At 47.1% G+C, this 14606-nt stretch overlaps 3 protein-coding genes across 4 annotated transcripts; 1 reads left to right on the top strand and 2 right to left on the bottom strand.

Annotated features, from left to right (window-relative positions):
- Positions 1 to 285: 285 nt before the first annotated feature.
- Positions 286 to 5738, bottom strand: LOC100828224 (U4/U6 small nuclear ribonucleoprotein Prp31 homolog). Of its 2 annotated transcripts, none has more exons than XM_010230121.3 (9): positions 5621 to 5738; positions 4371 to 4408; positions 4208 to 4270; positions 3983 to 4120; positions 2434 to 3326; positions 2206 to 2276; positions 2013 to 2115; positions 1283 to 1358; positions 286 to 793 (listed from the first exon to the last, which is right to left on the bottom strand). In XM_010230121.3, exons 2-9 carry the CDS (start codon positions 4371 to 4373, stop codon positions 686 to 688), a joined length of 1455 nt encoding a protein of 484 aa, XP_010228423.1. In that variant the 5' UTR covers positions 4374 to 4408; positions 5621 to 5738; the 3' UTR covers positions 286 to 685. The 2 variants fall into 2 exon arrangements, with proteins under 2 accessions (XP_010228423.1, XP_010228422.1); XM_010230120.3 differs by lacking the exon at positions 5621 to 5738 and adding an exon at positions 5001 to 5405.
- Positions 5739 to 7729: 1991 nt separating this feature from the next.
- Positions 7730 to 9649, top strand: LOC100830586 (tetra-peptide repeat homeobox protein 1). The gene has a single exon (XM_003561406.3). The coding sequence runs from the start codon at positions 7730 to 7732 to the stop codon at positions 9590 to 9592; it is 1863 nt and encodes a 620-aa protein (XP_003561454.1). The 3' UTR covers positions 9593 to 9649.
- Positions 9650 to 12597: 2948 nt separating this feature from the next.
- LOC100830280 (G-type lectin S-receptor-like serine/threonine-protein kinase At1g34300) lies at positions 12598 to 13843 on the bottom strand. The gene has a single exon (XM_003561405.2). It carries the CDS (start codon positions 13729 to 13731, stop codon positions 12598 to 12600), a length of 1134 nt encoding a protein of 377 aa, XP_003561453.2. The 5' UTR covers positions 13732 to 13843.
- Positions 13844 to 14606: the final 763 nt, after the last annotated feature.

The following is a 14606-nucleotide window of genomic DNA, read 5'->3' as shown; positions in this document are numbered from 1 at the left end:
GTCGGCACTATTAGCCTGATTCTTTTTTGATTTTTGCAACCAAATAAAATCTCATCCTAAATTAGGAGTACACTGTAAGAAATTCATCTTCAAATTTTATCACTGGTTAGAACACCGCAACAGTAAAATCAAGAACATCCAACAGGCATGGTCTCATTTTTGTTATTCTGAAAAGAAGAACCAAGACCTCTACATCAATCGATGCACACAACTATATTTATTAATACTGACATGATAGAGCAGTGCAAGAAGAAAAACAAAATTATAATTATCAAAAGGAGAAGAAAAAAGCATGCAGTTATATTTCTTGAGCTCAACTTGCTTTGCAGGGTAATGGAACCTCAGCAGAGGTTGCAAGAATCCAATAGCATGAGACACGATGATGATAACACGTCAAGGCATATGTTTGGAACGCAGCAATCTCGTACAAGACAGCTCAACAATAATCAGTAACAACTGCAGGGAAAACATGTTATATAGCGCACTGTACTTATGTTCCAAACCACTGCAAAAGTTTCCAGAGTTTGTGCCTCAACTCATTGAGAATATTACAAGCAGGTTCTGTGTTAGAGGTGCATCCCAAGAGCTCCTGATAATTGTGCACAGAATGGGATGATTAAATTGCTTGGACCAAGGAACCATCCTCTCCTAATCCCAGGTCCTTTTGATCTTCAAACTTCTGATCTCAGGTCCTTTTGATCTTTGAGAATGTGCCGGTCTCGGAGAAATAGGTGCTCTGGGTACCACTTCCAAGATGATTCCCATGGGCCTGCGGGTTCGACAGCTCTATTCCCTGTAAGCGAAAACAGTTATATTAAGATGGGATGGTGTTCAGGGATTTATGTGGTTAATCCTTCAAAACTAAACCCAACAGAGTAATCAGTGACTGTAAAAGTGCAATAGCATTGAGAGGTGTAATTAATATATGTAGATATTGCTCAATATATAGAGTGCCTGATTCATAAGAAGGAAAAAGACCATGCAATGCTGTGCAGTAGAATGACGTAGAACATACATGGTTCATGTTGACTTGGGAAGCAAAAAATAGGAATCTTCTAGTAGTGCAGCAAAAAAGTAGAAACAAAAATGAAGGGTTCAGATTCCTCAAACATAAGCACAAGTCAAACAAATAATTAACCAAATACAAGATAGTAGAAGTTAAATAACAATCTAGACTAGGTAGCAGCCATAACCCCAGGATCCAAATTTGGACCAGCTAAAGGTCATGCACAACACAATTACCTATCTTGAAGTGTACCAGAGAAGAAAAAATAAAACTCACCTGAACTGGTGTGAAGGCCAAACTAGATGTCAGTCCAGATGTCGCGCCGCTGCTACCATAGCTCTTCTCCTTGAATCTGATATCGTAAAGTAACGTGTTATCAAAGAGAGGATGCAGACATGATATCGCAAAAGAGATCAGGAACTAAATAGAAACAACAATGTTAAGGATAATAAAGAGAGTGGCAGCAGCATTGTAACAATAGTGCCTGCTGGGTTACTGGAACTTGTACGTGGTGGAAACTATCATTAATGAAGAAGTTTGTAAACTAAACAACCTGATATTTTTACAGGGGAACATAAATATGAGCACGGTATAAAGCACAAAGCACTACATTGAACATATTAAGTTCTGGGAAATTGGGAATCATGGTGGACTTAATAATAGTGAATTGAAAGCTGTAATAACTATTTCTTATTGATGTATGCCTTGATATCTTAAAATTGAGGATGATCTAAGTTTCAATGTTTTGCTCATTTTCCTGTCAATAGTTTGAACCAGGTTGTATTAAATTTTGCACATCTCAATAGTTGAACCAGGTTCTGTTGAATTTTAAAAAAGCCAGAAAAAAACCATTGCACTACATATGATTGCTATTTTTGTTGGTGCGGAAGGGCAGAAGACCTCCATCGGGGAGCTAAGTAGTAGTTGTGTGCTTATTGCAAATATCAAATGGCAGGAACAAAATATAAAAAAAAAAGATGCTGTGGGAAGAACTAAAACAACATACTTCTTGGCCACTTTAGCAGCAAGTTTGTTTTGCGCAGCTGACACGCGTAGTTTTCCACTACCGGCCTGCCCAAGCATGCCATAACCTTCACCCAAGCCATCACCTGGTGACAGCAAGATGCGATCATGTCAATTTTAAGGCATAGTGAAAGTAACTAACAAAATGTTATTCAAACCATCCTGTCAATACCGACCTAATGAGCTCTCCTCCGGTATACCAAATTGCATTCGGTTTGCAAGCTTCATCATATCAGTCACCGCATATCTGCAGAATCAAGTTTCCACAATTATGACAAGAACACATGCTGCATATGTGATGAATCAAGTTTCAGCATATAAGGAAGTAGTTTAACACACAAATAAGCATGAGGCTGTTAAACATGTATTCTTTAGACAAATAAATAAAGTTGAGAACAGCTTACCTTTCCTTCATTTTTCGAAGGCGGCGGCCCCCTCTTTTCTTTTTAGGCTCAGAGTCTGGAACAGGAAGTGGTTTTGGAAGCTTAGGAGGAGGTGGTTCTTGCCACTTCTCGATCTTCTTACGAATTTCTTCCAACAAGTTCCGACCAGCTTTTCCAGTTGGATCACCTCTAATTGAATCAATCCTTGCTGCTAGAGTTGACTTTGCAGCTATAAGTCTGCAAGCACGGGTCCTCAGGGCTGGAGGGGTGCTCTGAAATATTTCAGTGTGCTCAAGATAGCCAACACGAAACTGAGATGTGGCAGTAGAAAATCCAGCAAGATTTTTCCTCTTTGCTCCGAGTAATTGAACATTGCAAGCAGGCATTTTTGCAAGTGCTCCCAAACCACCAGCAATTCCCATCAGTTTTGCAGCAACAGCACTGCCAACAATGGCAGACAGGTTTGGTGCGATGTAACCCATTCTGCCCTCTACAAAATCAAGCACCTTCTTTTTTGCAGCGTCAAGATTAAGAGCTCTGTCACATGCTTCAATGGTTTTTAACAAATTCTCCTCAGAAAGGGGCTTCCCACTAGTTGTTGATGCTGTCACAGAGACAACCATTATAACTGCAGAAGGTAAAAGCCCTTCCAGATCTACAAGAGTTAAGTCCACCTCATTTCCGATCTTCTTAACAACACGGGCATAATCAATTGGATGATGAACAAGGGATTCCAGTTCAGGAAACTTCAGCCTATACTTGTCACGTATGAAATTATGGATTATAATGAGCTCATTCTCAATATCTACTGATAAAGCATTGCAATCGACAATAAGCTGATACTCTGGATCCTCCTCTAGTATGAAACCTTGATTAGATAAGTCTGTGCTTTTCTCAAGTGCTCCTTCTACTTTCTGCAGACATAAACAAACAGAACTGTGATATATTGTCATGAATGAGGCCAGTGGAAGACTTTCACAGCTTAACGCTAAAATACAGATGAACAGAGCTTTATGCTCTACGGACTCAAATTGAATGGCAAAATATTTCCCACATAATCCACTGTAACATTGAGCAAGAAGTAGGAGTTGCTAAGTTGACAAAAAGTGAGAGTGCAAACACTGGCCACTTGCAATAGAGGCCTAGCCTCTGCAGGTCGACTCAGGTTGTCTTCTTACTATATTAACGCTTCCAGGGTCTAGTCCAAGTTTGATCTTTTTATTGGTTTTCTACTTACTGAGCACACGAAAAGATTATCATCTGCACCATGACTGCATCTAAAGCAATATCCATGGATCAGACATGAAAAGAGCAATGAACTGAGTGTCTCCAGTATCCATATTATATACGTTCTTTAAAATTTCTTTTTAAACTAGTATACACTGTTCTGGTGGGAAACATTGTACAGCATCTTAAAACTGACTGGTTACTCTTAACTATATGCATTTTTTCTAAAAAAAACTCTTAACCAAAATAAGGTTTTACTTTGCCAGATAAACATAGATCTATGAGACAGAGAGAGAGAGAGAGAGAGAGATTCCAGTGGAGATTTATGAGTTTGATCACATACTTGCATTATGTCATTATAACGTTGTGTCTTCTGCAGCTTCGAAACACTGTCAAGATCATCGTAATTAAGAGACTCGAGGTCAGGCATATCATCATCACTATCCTCATCCGCACCCCCAGCCTCGGCGTTGTCTTCTTCCTGAAAAGTTTGACAATAGATTTAGGATTTGCCAAAAAAAAATCCTTGTAAAATATGGTTACGCAGCAGGCAAAGAAATCAACTCACAGGGTAGGCTTCATTGTCTGACAGTTCGTCAAGATCAGCCAAGAAAGAATCAGCAAGGCTTGCCTGTGAAGTTGCAATATTTAGCGAGACAGACGAGTGATCAGAGCCAAAAATTAATCGCAAATTTAAGATGGCTACATAATAGGAGTTGAAATGAACTTACCATGATCTTGGCCCAAGTCTTCCCCGCGTGAAGCAGACCTGGCAAGAGAAGTCATTGAAGAGGGTGATCAGCTCAGTTACACCAGACATGCAGTGATCGGAGAGGCACTGCGAAAAAGCTAATTGCGGGATACTGCTACTAACATAAATACTAGTGCAGAAACTAATTCTCCGTATCTCACACATGAGTATACCGCATGCAGGACAGCGGATTCGAGAGTAAAAAAATCCAGAAAACTAGTAACACTTGGCCTGCATCTAAGACACACAAAATTCATCACTCAGTGCTATATCTCTTCCTGATTTGATTGCTGCAACTTGCTATCCCAAACTTAAATTAGCCCTGCAGGTAAGAACGGAACTTGTGGTGTCCTAGGGTTTGATAGGAGGAGGCAGAGGCAGGAACCACATCAGGGAGGAAGGGGGCGCCATGGGAAGGAGAGGGGGAAGAGGCGACATGGAAGGGTAGAGGGAGGGGGCCGCCGTGGGACTGGGGAGGGTAGGGAGGCGCCATGGGAGGGTAGGGGCTGGCGTGAAGCAGAGGAGATGGCCAGGGAGGAGAGGGGCGCTGCCCACAGGAAGAAGATGGTAGGTGGTCGAGGCTGGGGATGGTGATGGACAGAAGGGTTACCTGCAGCGCCGTCGCCGCCGAGATTTCTCCGGCCAGCTCCTTCTGCTTCTCGGAGAAGAGAATCGGGGGATGGGGGAGACCGGGAGAGACGGAGAGTATACATGGCCATCGGGCCGGGCTTTTTCGGAAAGCCCGAAAGCCCAGCGGGCTTGGCCCGGTTGTGCCTGGCCCGTCACAACAACAACGAAAGCCATGCATATCCACATGGAAGCCGCTGCCGCCCAAATTAACAAATTTGTTCGATTCCTGGCCATCTGTAAAATTACAGCAGTTTCACAACCATTTTACACATTGCTCAAACTACAAACAGGTCGCAACAACTAGAAATCACAAGAGATAAAAAATAGAGAGATATGGAAGAGAGCAGTGGCCGGGAGAGGGAGAGGAGAGAGCAGTGGCCGGGAGAGGAGGAGAGAAGGAGGAGCAGCGGCACAGATGGGGGGAGAGGGGAGATGCACGGGGAGGGAGGTAGACGGAAGAAGAGGAGGACGAAGACGGACACGCCGGTCGTCGTCGCCACCTCCGCCGCCATAGCCGTCGCAATCGCAGATCCGCTAGGCCAGGAGAGCAAGAGGAGGAAGGAAGGGAGGGGACCAGAGAAAGAGGAGGGGAGGAGATGCCTGGTTGCCGCGGCGTCTGGGCCTGGCCGCCGCCGCGTCAGCTGTCGCCTGCAGCGAAGGGGTTGGGGACGGGCGTGCGGAGGTGGGCGAGGCGGGTTTGCGGAGGTCGGGTGCCGGCGTGCGGGTAGGATATTTGCCCCGTGAGCCGCGGTTTGGGCCTTTTTTTGGGTCGTGCCCAACCAGGCCCCCCTACCAAAGACGGGCAAAAAGCTATTTGGGCAGGTTGGATCAGCGTGGGTTGGCCCACGACCCCTGAACCAAACAAATCAGCGGTTCCGGTTCCTCGGTTTGCCCACCCAGAGAACAACTCTATCAGTTACCGAACCCGAGCGAACCGAACTCGGTTTTGAGTTTTGGGCCGAAAAATGGACCAGACCAGATACTGAATCGAGCCTATTTATCGAAAATCTAATTCGGGTCACCGAATCGCTTCGCTTCCGCGCAATATATGTAGCATTCGGAGGGGGGTTTTTGTTAGCAACTCTGAACTCCCCTCCGCCGCAATCCACTCCCCTCTGCCGCCTCCGCCACCCACTCCATTTCCGGCGAGCTTCCACGGCAAAATGCGGCCCCCGATCTCCTCCGCCGCTCGTCGCACGCGTCTGGCCGTCAGTCCCCGCGGACACGGAAACCCTAGCGGCGTCCGGCTCACCATCACCGAGGAAGATGTCCGGCGCCGCCAATCCGAGGCCGGCCGCCGTGCCCGCAGGGGAGGGGATGGGGACTGTCGCTACAGCTACGCCGCCGCCGGGGAGGGGAGCTCGAGCGGCGTCCACCCGAAGCCAGCGGGTGACTGGCTCCGGTTGGCTCCTCCCTCCTCATCTTCCTCCTCCGATTCATCGGTGGAGATAGTCGGGGAGAAGCCGGCGGATGCGGAGGGGGAGGAGGATGCGGCAGAGGCGAAGGAAATTGCGGAGGCAGGGTTCGACCCCGAGGACATCATGTGCGCGAAGGAGGCGTTGAAGCACTCCATCGCCGAAGACGATGCGCGCCGCCTCGCCATGGAGGAGAGGATGCTCGCGGCAGCATACAACCTCCCCAACGCGGCTCAGGTGACGGCAGCTCCCTCGGTCATCGTCCTTTCGAACGATAAGTAAGTAAGCATTCCGGCAAGGGGACCGGAAGCCGGCGGGGCCGGCGAGGAGCAATTTTGTTTTTGGGTGTTTGCTCCTCTAATTTAGCTAACTTTTGGTTAATGTCGAACTAGTAGATGTAGTAGAACTTAAGTATGTGGACGAATGATGAACTCCGATGATCTGTGATGTGAATCGCGAAAAACCAACCCCCTATTTATATGAATTTCACGTGAAGTTTCAGATTTCTGTGTTGTTCGGTTTCCGTATTCAGTATCTCTGTTCTGCCGGAAGTCGGACGGTACTGAATTCTTGAATTTGATTGATCCGAACTCGGTTAGTTCGGATCGCTCGGGTTTGGTAAGTGCTAGAGTTGCTCCGAGGAATCAGGACAACCAATGGCCTAACGGATTTTGTGACGGCCATAGCACAAATGGCTGCTGGTTTATATACCTTTTGGGCTGGTACATCTTGCACGCTATGTTGTGTAACTCTTCTGAAAAAGAAAGTTCAGTCCTAGTGGATCGATCGACTTCAGTGTGAGATTGAAATGGCAGAATCAGGTGAATTACAGTATATGACATGCTCATGCGCATAAATAGCTTCAGTACATCTATGGTGGTATGCAATGAAGAAATTCAGTTAGGGATTCAACAAGGGGAGATGCTCTGTCCGTTGTCCTGCCATGCATAGCCAGCATTAATTTTGATGTCCAGAGGGCATGCAAACCCCTCGTTTTAACCATGTCCAGAGTTTTCCAGACAGTAATATCTATACTTGGCATGGAATCGGCTAGTTGGATTCATGGCAAATTGAGACACCTATATTTGGCAAGGCTGCTAAAGTGCTAATCAAGCATGTGTTCTTTTGTTGCTACATTTAGGCTCTCCATTCGCCAAATTTAGGCCCTTGTACAGTCAGATTCTTGTAATCCATATATCTGCAAAAAAGTTCATCGTCTTGTTCTTGCGGATTTTGACAAAATTTTGCCAGGTTTGGGATCCTCATCATTCCTCAATTCCAAGGGGAAGTCACGATGAGATCTCTCTGCTACGTGACTTTCCTGGCCATCTTGTCCATCACAGACGTGCAGTTATGTGCATCGGTGCGCCTCTTGGCTGAAAGTCCAAATGGTTCGCCACCACTTCCTCATGCCGTTCTGCCGGTGAACATCCCTCACGAGGTTCCGGGGAACCTACCAGGTGCACCTCTGCCACTTCCTGTCGCCGAAAGGCCGGCAAACATTCCTCGCGAAATTCCAGGGAACCTACCCGGTGCACTGACGGCGCTTCCTACTGTCGGCGGACCGACCGACATCCCCGTGCATATCCCTCACGAAATTCTGAGGGCCGCTGAAAGGACGGCAAACATCCCGACCAACCTCCCCGAGAAAATTCCGGGGAACCTGCCAGGTGCGCCACCGCTGCTTCATCCTGACATCCCGGCCAACCTCCCGGTGAACATCCCCGACAAAATTCCGGGGAACTTGCCACGTGCACCACCGCTGCTTCATCCCGACATCCCGCCCAATCTCCCCGACAAAATTCCGGCGAACTTGCCAAGTGCGCCACCGCTGCTTCATCCTGACATCCCGCCCAACCTCCCCGTGAACCTCCCCGACAAAATTCCGGGGAACCTTCCAGGTGCATCTCCGCCGCTTCCTCCTGCCGGCCTACCAGTGAATATTTCAACCAACCCACCCGTGAATATTCCTAACAAAAACCCAGGGAACCTACCAAGTGCACCGCCAGTACCATTTCCTCCCGCTAGCCTGCCGGCGAACATCTCGGCCAACCTCCCGGCGAACATCCCTGACAAAAATCTAGGGGACCAACCAGGTGCACCACCATCGCTTTCTTCCGCTGTTCTACTGCCGAACATCCCAGCAAATCTCTCTCTGAACATCACTAACAAAATTCCAGAGAACCTGTCAGGTGCACTGCCGCCGCTCAGCTTGCCGGCTAACCTACCCGTGAACATCTCGGGCAATATTTCGGGGAACCTGGCAAGTGCACCGATGCCGCTTCACCCCACTAGCTTGCCTGCAAACATCTCGGGCAACATTTCAGGGAACCTGCCAAGTGCACCGGCGCCGCTTCGTCCCACTAGCTTGCCTGCAAACATCTCGCGCAACCTCCCTGTGAACATTTCAAACAACATTCCAGGGAACTTCCATGTGAACATCTCGGGCAACATTTCGGGGAACCTTACAGGTGCATCGATGGCGCTTCCTCCTGCTAGCCTCCCGGCACACATCTCGGACAACATTCCGGGGAACCTCCCCATCAATATCTCAGGCAACATTTCTGGGAACATTTCGGGGAACCTACCAGGTGCGTCAGCGCCGCTTCCTCCCACCGTCCTGCCGGCGAACATCCCAGGCAACCTCCCTATGAACATCTCCGACAACATTCCAGGGAACCTCCCCGCAAACCTTCCAGGGAACGTACCGGTAAACCTCCCTGCCAACGTGCCGCCTGGGATGCTTGCCAATGTGCCACCAGGGATGTTAGCCAATGTGCCACCAGAGATGCTTGCCAACCTCCCCGCCAATGTGACACCAGAGATGTTGTCCAAGATCCCACCTGAGGCGTGGGCCAACGTTCCACCAGGCCAGCTACCTCCGAACGTGACACCAGATATGCTTGTCACCCTTGCCGCCATGAAGCAGCAGCAGCCTGCTGCTGCCGGGGGTGGTGAGAAAGGTGTTGCAGCAGCGGCAGCAGCCGGCCTGCCGCTCCCCAAGATGCCGGACTTCTCGGGGCTGGCGAAAATCTCGTTCCCGCCGATGCCGTCAGCAACTTTGCCAAAGGTGCCACAGAACTTCACGTTCTTTGGATTCGACGTGGAGATCCCCAAGTTTATCAACAAGATGGTTAACGGGCACAGCGAATCCTGAAGCTAGGGAAGCAACGATTGACGGTGAGGTCTTCTTTTTGTCTGGTGGTGCATGCATGCATACACGAGCACACGACATTGTTGATCCTGAGGCTGCGCCTGAGGTTTCTCTATGTTTGTCGCTATGAGTTGTACTTGTATATCCACTGATCAAAGAGTTGCTTGCGATTTCGCCAAATCTGTGGCATTTGGGGCTTTGGGAGCACAAGATGACGATCGAGAAAAAGGAAATGGGATTGGATGGGCTGCGCTTTATTCATATGTAACATCTTTCTCAATAATTTGTTCAGAGCCATGTGCTAGTTCAGGATTAATTGCGGTCATTGCCAGATACAGGAAAAATTGTCTGGAATAATTCTCCTAAGCATATATTGTCATGTCATTGCCATCCGTAAGGTTCTTTTCTTGTTTCGGGAGAGGACTTTGTATTAGATCATATCAACACAAGATGGTTAACGGGCACACCGAACCCTGAAGGAAGCAACGATCGACGGCAAGGTCTTCTTTTTGTTCGGTGGTGCATGCATACACGAGCACACACGACATTGTTGATCCCACAGACCTGAGGTTTCTGTATGTCATTGTCGTCGCCATGAGTCGTACTGTACTTGTTGTATATCCGCTGATCAAAGAGTTATTTGTGATTTGATGGCATGCATTTGGGACTTGGGAGCCAATGAAAACCATAACTTGGCATTGGGACTTGGGAGCATGAGATCGGATGGGCTGCGCTTTAATTCATGTGTTATCTTTCTCATTTTTGTTAACCGAGAGCCATCTGCTACTTCAAGGGAATGTGTGGTCATTGCTGGATCCATGAAATTTATCTGAAATGTCATTCTCGTAAGCACTGCCATGTCGTTGCCATATTTCTAAGGTTTGGAAGGAGCATCTGTAATTTTTGTGGCAATCGGAGTCACAATGTTAAATATGTGGGATCCGCTTTCACTGCGTTCTTCCTTGCAACCAAATTATAGTCACAATGTTAAATATGTGGGATCGCCCACCAAGAAACTGTTGTTTTTGCTTAATTCCTCTTCTCATCCCGGCCTAATAAGCTTTTAAAAAGCCGAGAACATATAATACCAAAGGGAACTGGCCAACAAGACAGGACATGCATGCATGCCGGCCGGCCGCCGGCTCCATAGATCTCCAGCAAATGGTTAATGGGCTCGTTGATGCATGGTCGCCGTGGACTCCACGGTGTAAATAAATTAAATTACCATGTGATCGATGTAACGGTGCGGTAGAAATTTTTGACGCTCTTTCGATGCAGAGACCAAGAGCACTTATTTTATCTTGTTTCATTCCTGAAGCCAATTGGTTGTGCGTACCCGTGAGGATACAAACATACACGCCGGACGGTGGTAATATAAGCTTCCATTTTCAAAACAGAACTCTTTTTGTTCGATCATCTTGGAGCCCGGCCGCGATCCTTGTTGTAACACTTGCCTCTGGGATTAAACAACTCATTACACTTGATACAAACATTAGTGTTTGAATCATTTTGTCATTAATAATCCACATGGCTAGATTGGAAATCTGAACTTTCTATCAATACCCGCCTCCTGCATTCAGATACGAAGGCTTCCTGTTAGGATATTGACATAGGGATCTTCAAGATGGTACTTTAAGTACCAATTTCCATGCAAACATGTTTCCTCGTATAAAACCGACTATATATTAGAAAACCACATACATATCAATTGGGTCTGACTAGAACTCAGTCGACTGAGAAAACTCTTTTCTCAGTCGACGTGATGCACCCGACCAAACTTACTATAATTAAGCTACATGTAATCCATCATTAAGCCTCATGCTAATCACTGCTTATGTCAGCCCGTAATTTTGTCCAACCTTGATTCTAAAAACTGCAGGTGAAATTTTATGCGTGGTTCTAAAAACTACAGGTGAAACTTTATGCGTGGTTCTAAAAACTACAGGTGAAAATTTATGTGCGGTTCTAAAAATTGCAGGTTAAACTTTATGCATGATTCTAAAAATTGCAGGTGAAAGTTTATACACGGTTTCAAAAATTGCAGGTGAAAGTGCGCGATTCTAAAAATTGCAGGTCAAACTTTTATGCGTGATTCTAAAAAATTGCGGGTGAAAATTTAGGCGCGATTATAAAAAATTATAGGTGAAAGTTTATGCACGATTCTAAAAAATTGCGGGTGAAATCTTATGCGCGATTCTAAAAATTGAGGTAAAAGTTTATGCGCGATCCCAAAAATTGCAGGTGAAATGGGAAGGATATTTTAACAAAAAAATAATTTTAAATGAAAAAGATTTCACATTGTTGACACGTGAATGTCCATGGGATGGACGCTCAATTCTACTACTAAAGTAAGTGTAAGTGATACGAACACTAATACATTGTGTTAGGCATAAAAATAAATCTTAAACAACATGAAAAATAAATGGTTTTGTGTATTTCCAAAAAAGAAACGACACATTCAACGGCTAAGGAGTCACCCGATATCTGAAACCTCATCAAAAAAATAAAATCTCGGTTAAATGTTACGAACAACTAGCTGCTATCTCTGAAATTTACTGTAGCTACTCGTTCTTAAGTTAGAGTGGCAAATTAAATAAAAATAAAACAAGAAAAACGAAGAGAGAGTGAGAGAGCGATAAAAAAAAAAGCAATATATAATACATAAGAAAACCAAAAGAAAGAAGAAAAAAGAAAGACAAATAAAAAAAATTGGACACCAAGTATCGAACCTGCAACCTTCTAAAACTGTAGTGTTGATCTAACCACAACACCAACCAACCGTCAATATTAGAAGTTAGCCCTTACCCTACTTATAAATTTCTCTACCTCCACACAAATCTGATCGAGTGGGAAATAACCTTTCTCAGGCGACTGAGGATTAGCAGATCCGATATCAATTTGATGCTTTCCGTGCAAGTAATTCGATCCACCAATTCGTGGTCAAACATAGAATACTTGATTGGCTCTGCTTCTAAAAGGACTTATATCTTGGATGTGAGGTGGCAGTATCATTTTAGTGCCAGATGTTGGAATGGGTTTGCCGGCCCAGCAATGTCCATCTCACCCTCAAGCATCTTGACCACTTCACTCATCTGTGGTCTCACTGACGGCTGTTGTTGCACGCACCAGAATGCCACCTTGCACATCCTCTCCCACAGCTCCATGCATAGTTGTGGTTGGGGCACCTCATTCGCCGCAGGCACGCCATTCTGGTCACAGTGTGCCAGCGGCACAACGAGTTTCATTAACTCACCAGTCTCATACTTGGTCCATGCCAGCTTGGGGAACCACTGCTGGCTCTCCGTCATGGTCTGGTCAAAGTTTCGCCTCTGACCGATGATCTCCAGTAGTAGCATGCCGAAGCTGTAAATATCACACTTCTCCGTGATGCCCGATTGCATCCACATCTCGGGTGCGGCATACCCAGGGGTGCCACGAACACAAGACACTGAGACATGTGTGTCCATGCGGTTCACCAACCGCGCTAGCCCGAAGTCAGCCACCTTGGGTGTGAGGCCGCTATCGAGGAGGACGTTCCCGGCCTTGATGTCGTAGTGGATGATCTTCTGCCTGCACTCCTCATGTAGGTACCGGAAGCCCCTAGCAAAGCCGACAGCAATGTCACGACGTTTAGGGAGGCCGACGACATGACCCCGGTCAAAGAGGTAGGCATCGAGCGAGCCATTGTCCATGAACTCGTACACCAGGGCGAGCACGGTGTCGTCGAAGCAGAAGCCCAAGAGTCTGACAAGGTTGATGTGGTGGGTCCTCCCGATGGTGCCCACCTCCGCCATGAACTGCCCCTGGGAAGTCTTCTCGTCGTGGGTGGCGTGGAGGCGCTTCACGGTGACAAGGAGGCCGTTAGGGAGCATGCCCTTGTATACGGCGCCGAACCCACCGGAGCCAAGCCGGGCCGAGTAGTTATGCGTGAACCCCGAGAGCTGCTCCAGAGTGAACCGGATGGGCCTCTCGCCGGCGATCTCCCCGAGAAACCTCTCGACAGTGGCGTGTTTCATCACGTCGTCCGGCAACACCGCATAGTGCTGTGTCATCGTCGTCGCCATCGCCGCCGGCGCCGCTGCCACCGTTGATTCGTCCATAGAGCGCGATCTCTTGAGACACCACTTGGCGCATCTATACATGTAAAAGAGCGCCCCCACGACAAACGCGCCTAACACCACGACTGCGACGACTCCGATGGCTGAGCAGAGCAAGAGAATTAACCAAATCAAAAACAGGGTACTTAGCTGGTAATATACTCAGAAACCGGTCGGAATCGCTGTTGTGGGCTGCCATGCCACGCACCGGTGTAGCCTGCTTCTGTCGTCATCTCTTCCCACCGGCTGCTACTGAAGCAAACAAGGAAGGATCGAAGAAGATGAGAGGCACGGTCATGGGATGGTTGGCTGAGCTAGTGCTACAATACTTCCCTTTCCCTCCCTCTATCATGGGATGGTTGGCAGGGTTAGAGTTTATGAATTAATTCCAATTTTTAGTAACAAGCGACAAGACACAGGACATGCCGGCTGGCCGACCCAGCTAGCTAGCTCCCTCTCCCTCTACTAGGTTGTTTCGCTTGCCGGCCGGTTCTAGCCTGAGATGAAACCAAAGGAACCTCTGTACGTTGTAAATTAAGTTCCCATAAAATATGTCTACCGTCGCAGTTGATACTTGATACAGGAAGAGTTATCACTGTTGAGATGTGCTGTACCTAAGTGTAAATATAGAATGTCATAAGGTGGATAATGTAAATGTAAAAACCCTGAAAAGGGGATGGAATAGAAAACGGAGAGGATAAGCCTCAGTTCATCGATATTCCTCTCTCTCCCGTCCAGCTCACTGCTCACTACCCTAAATCTTTGATATCTGCTGATTTGCTTGATTTAGATGGTTTAGGAGGTGAGATTCGACATGGTATCAGAGCAGGCAGATCCGTGATGAGGCCGACGAGTCAGATTGTGGCAGATTGTGGTGATTTGCGGCAGTGAGTGTGGCACTGTGGACAGGTTGGTGTTCG

The sequence above is a fragment of the Brachypodium distachyon genome, chromosome 1, assembly GCF_000005505.3.
Source record: "Brachypodium distachyon strain Bd21 chromosome 1, Brachypodium_distachyon_v3.0, whole genome shotgun sequence".
Lineage (NCBI taxonomy): Eukaryota > Viridiplantae > Streptophyta > Magnoliopsida > Poales > Poaceae > Brachypodium > Brachypodium distachyon.
The sequence above is the reverse complement of the archived record's forward strand: the minus strand, read 5'-3'. Positions and strand labels throughout refer to the sequence as shown.

Coding starts and splice junctions, on each gene's coding strand:
- LOC100830586 (XM_003561406.3), top strand. CDS start 7,730: ATGAGATCTCTCTGCTACGTGACTTTCCTGGCCATCTTGTCCATCACA.
- LOC100830280 (XM_003561405.2), bottom strand. CDS start 13,731: ATGTATAGATGCGCCAAGTGGTGTCTCAAGAGATCGCGCTCTATGGAC.
- LOC100828224 (XM_010230120.3), bottom strand. CDS start 5,109: ATGGCCATGTATACTCTCCGTCTCTCCCGGTCTCCCCCATCCCCCGAT. Junction 2,277..2,433: donor CTTCGAAAAATGAAGGAAAG/GTAAGCTGTTCT, acceptor TTGATTCTGCAG/ATATGCGGTGACTGATATGA. Junction 2,116..2,205: donor ACCGGAGGAGAGCTCATTAG/GTCGGTATTGAC, acceptor TGCTGTCACCAG/GTGATGGCTTGGGTGAAGGT.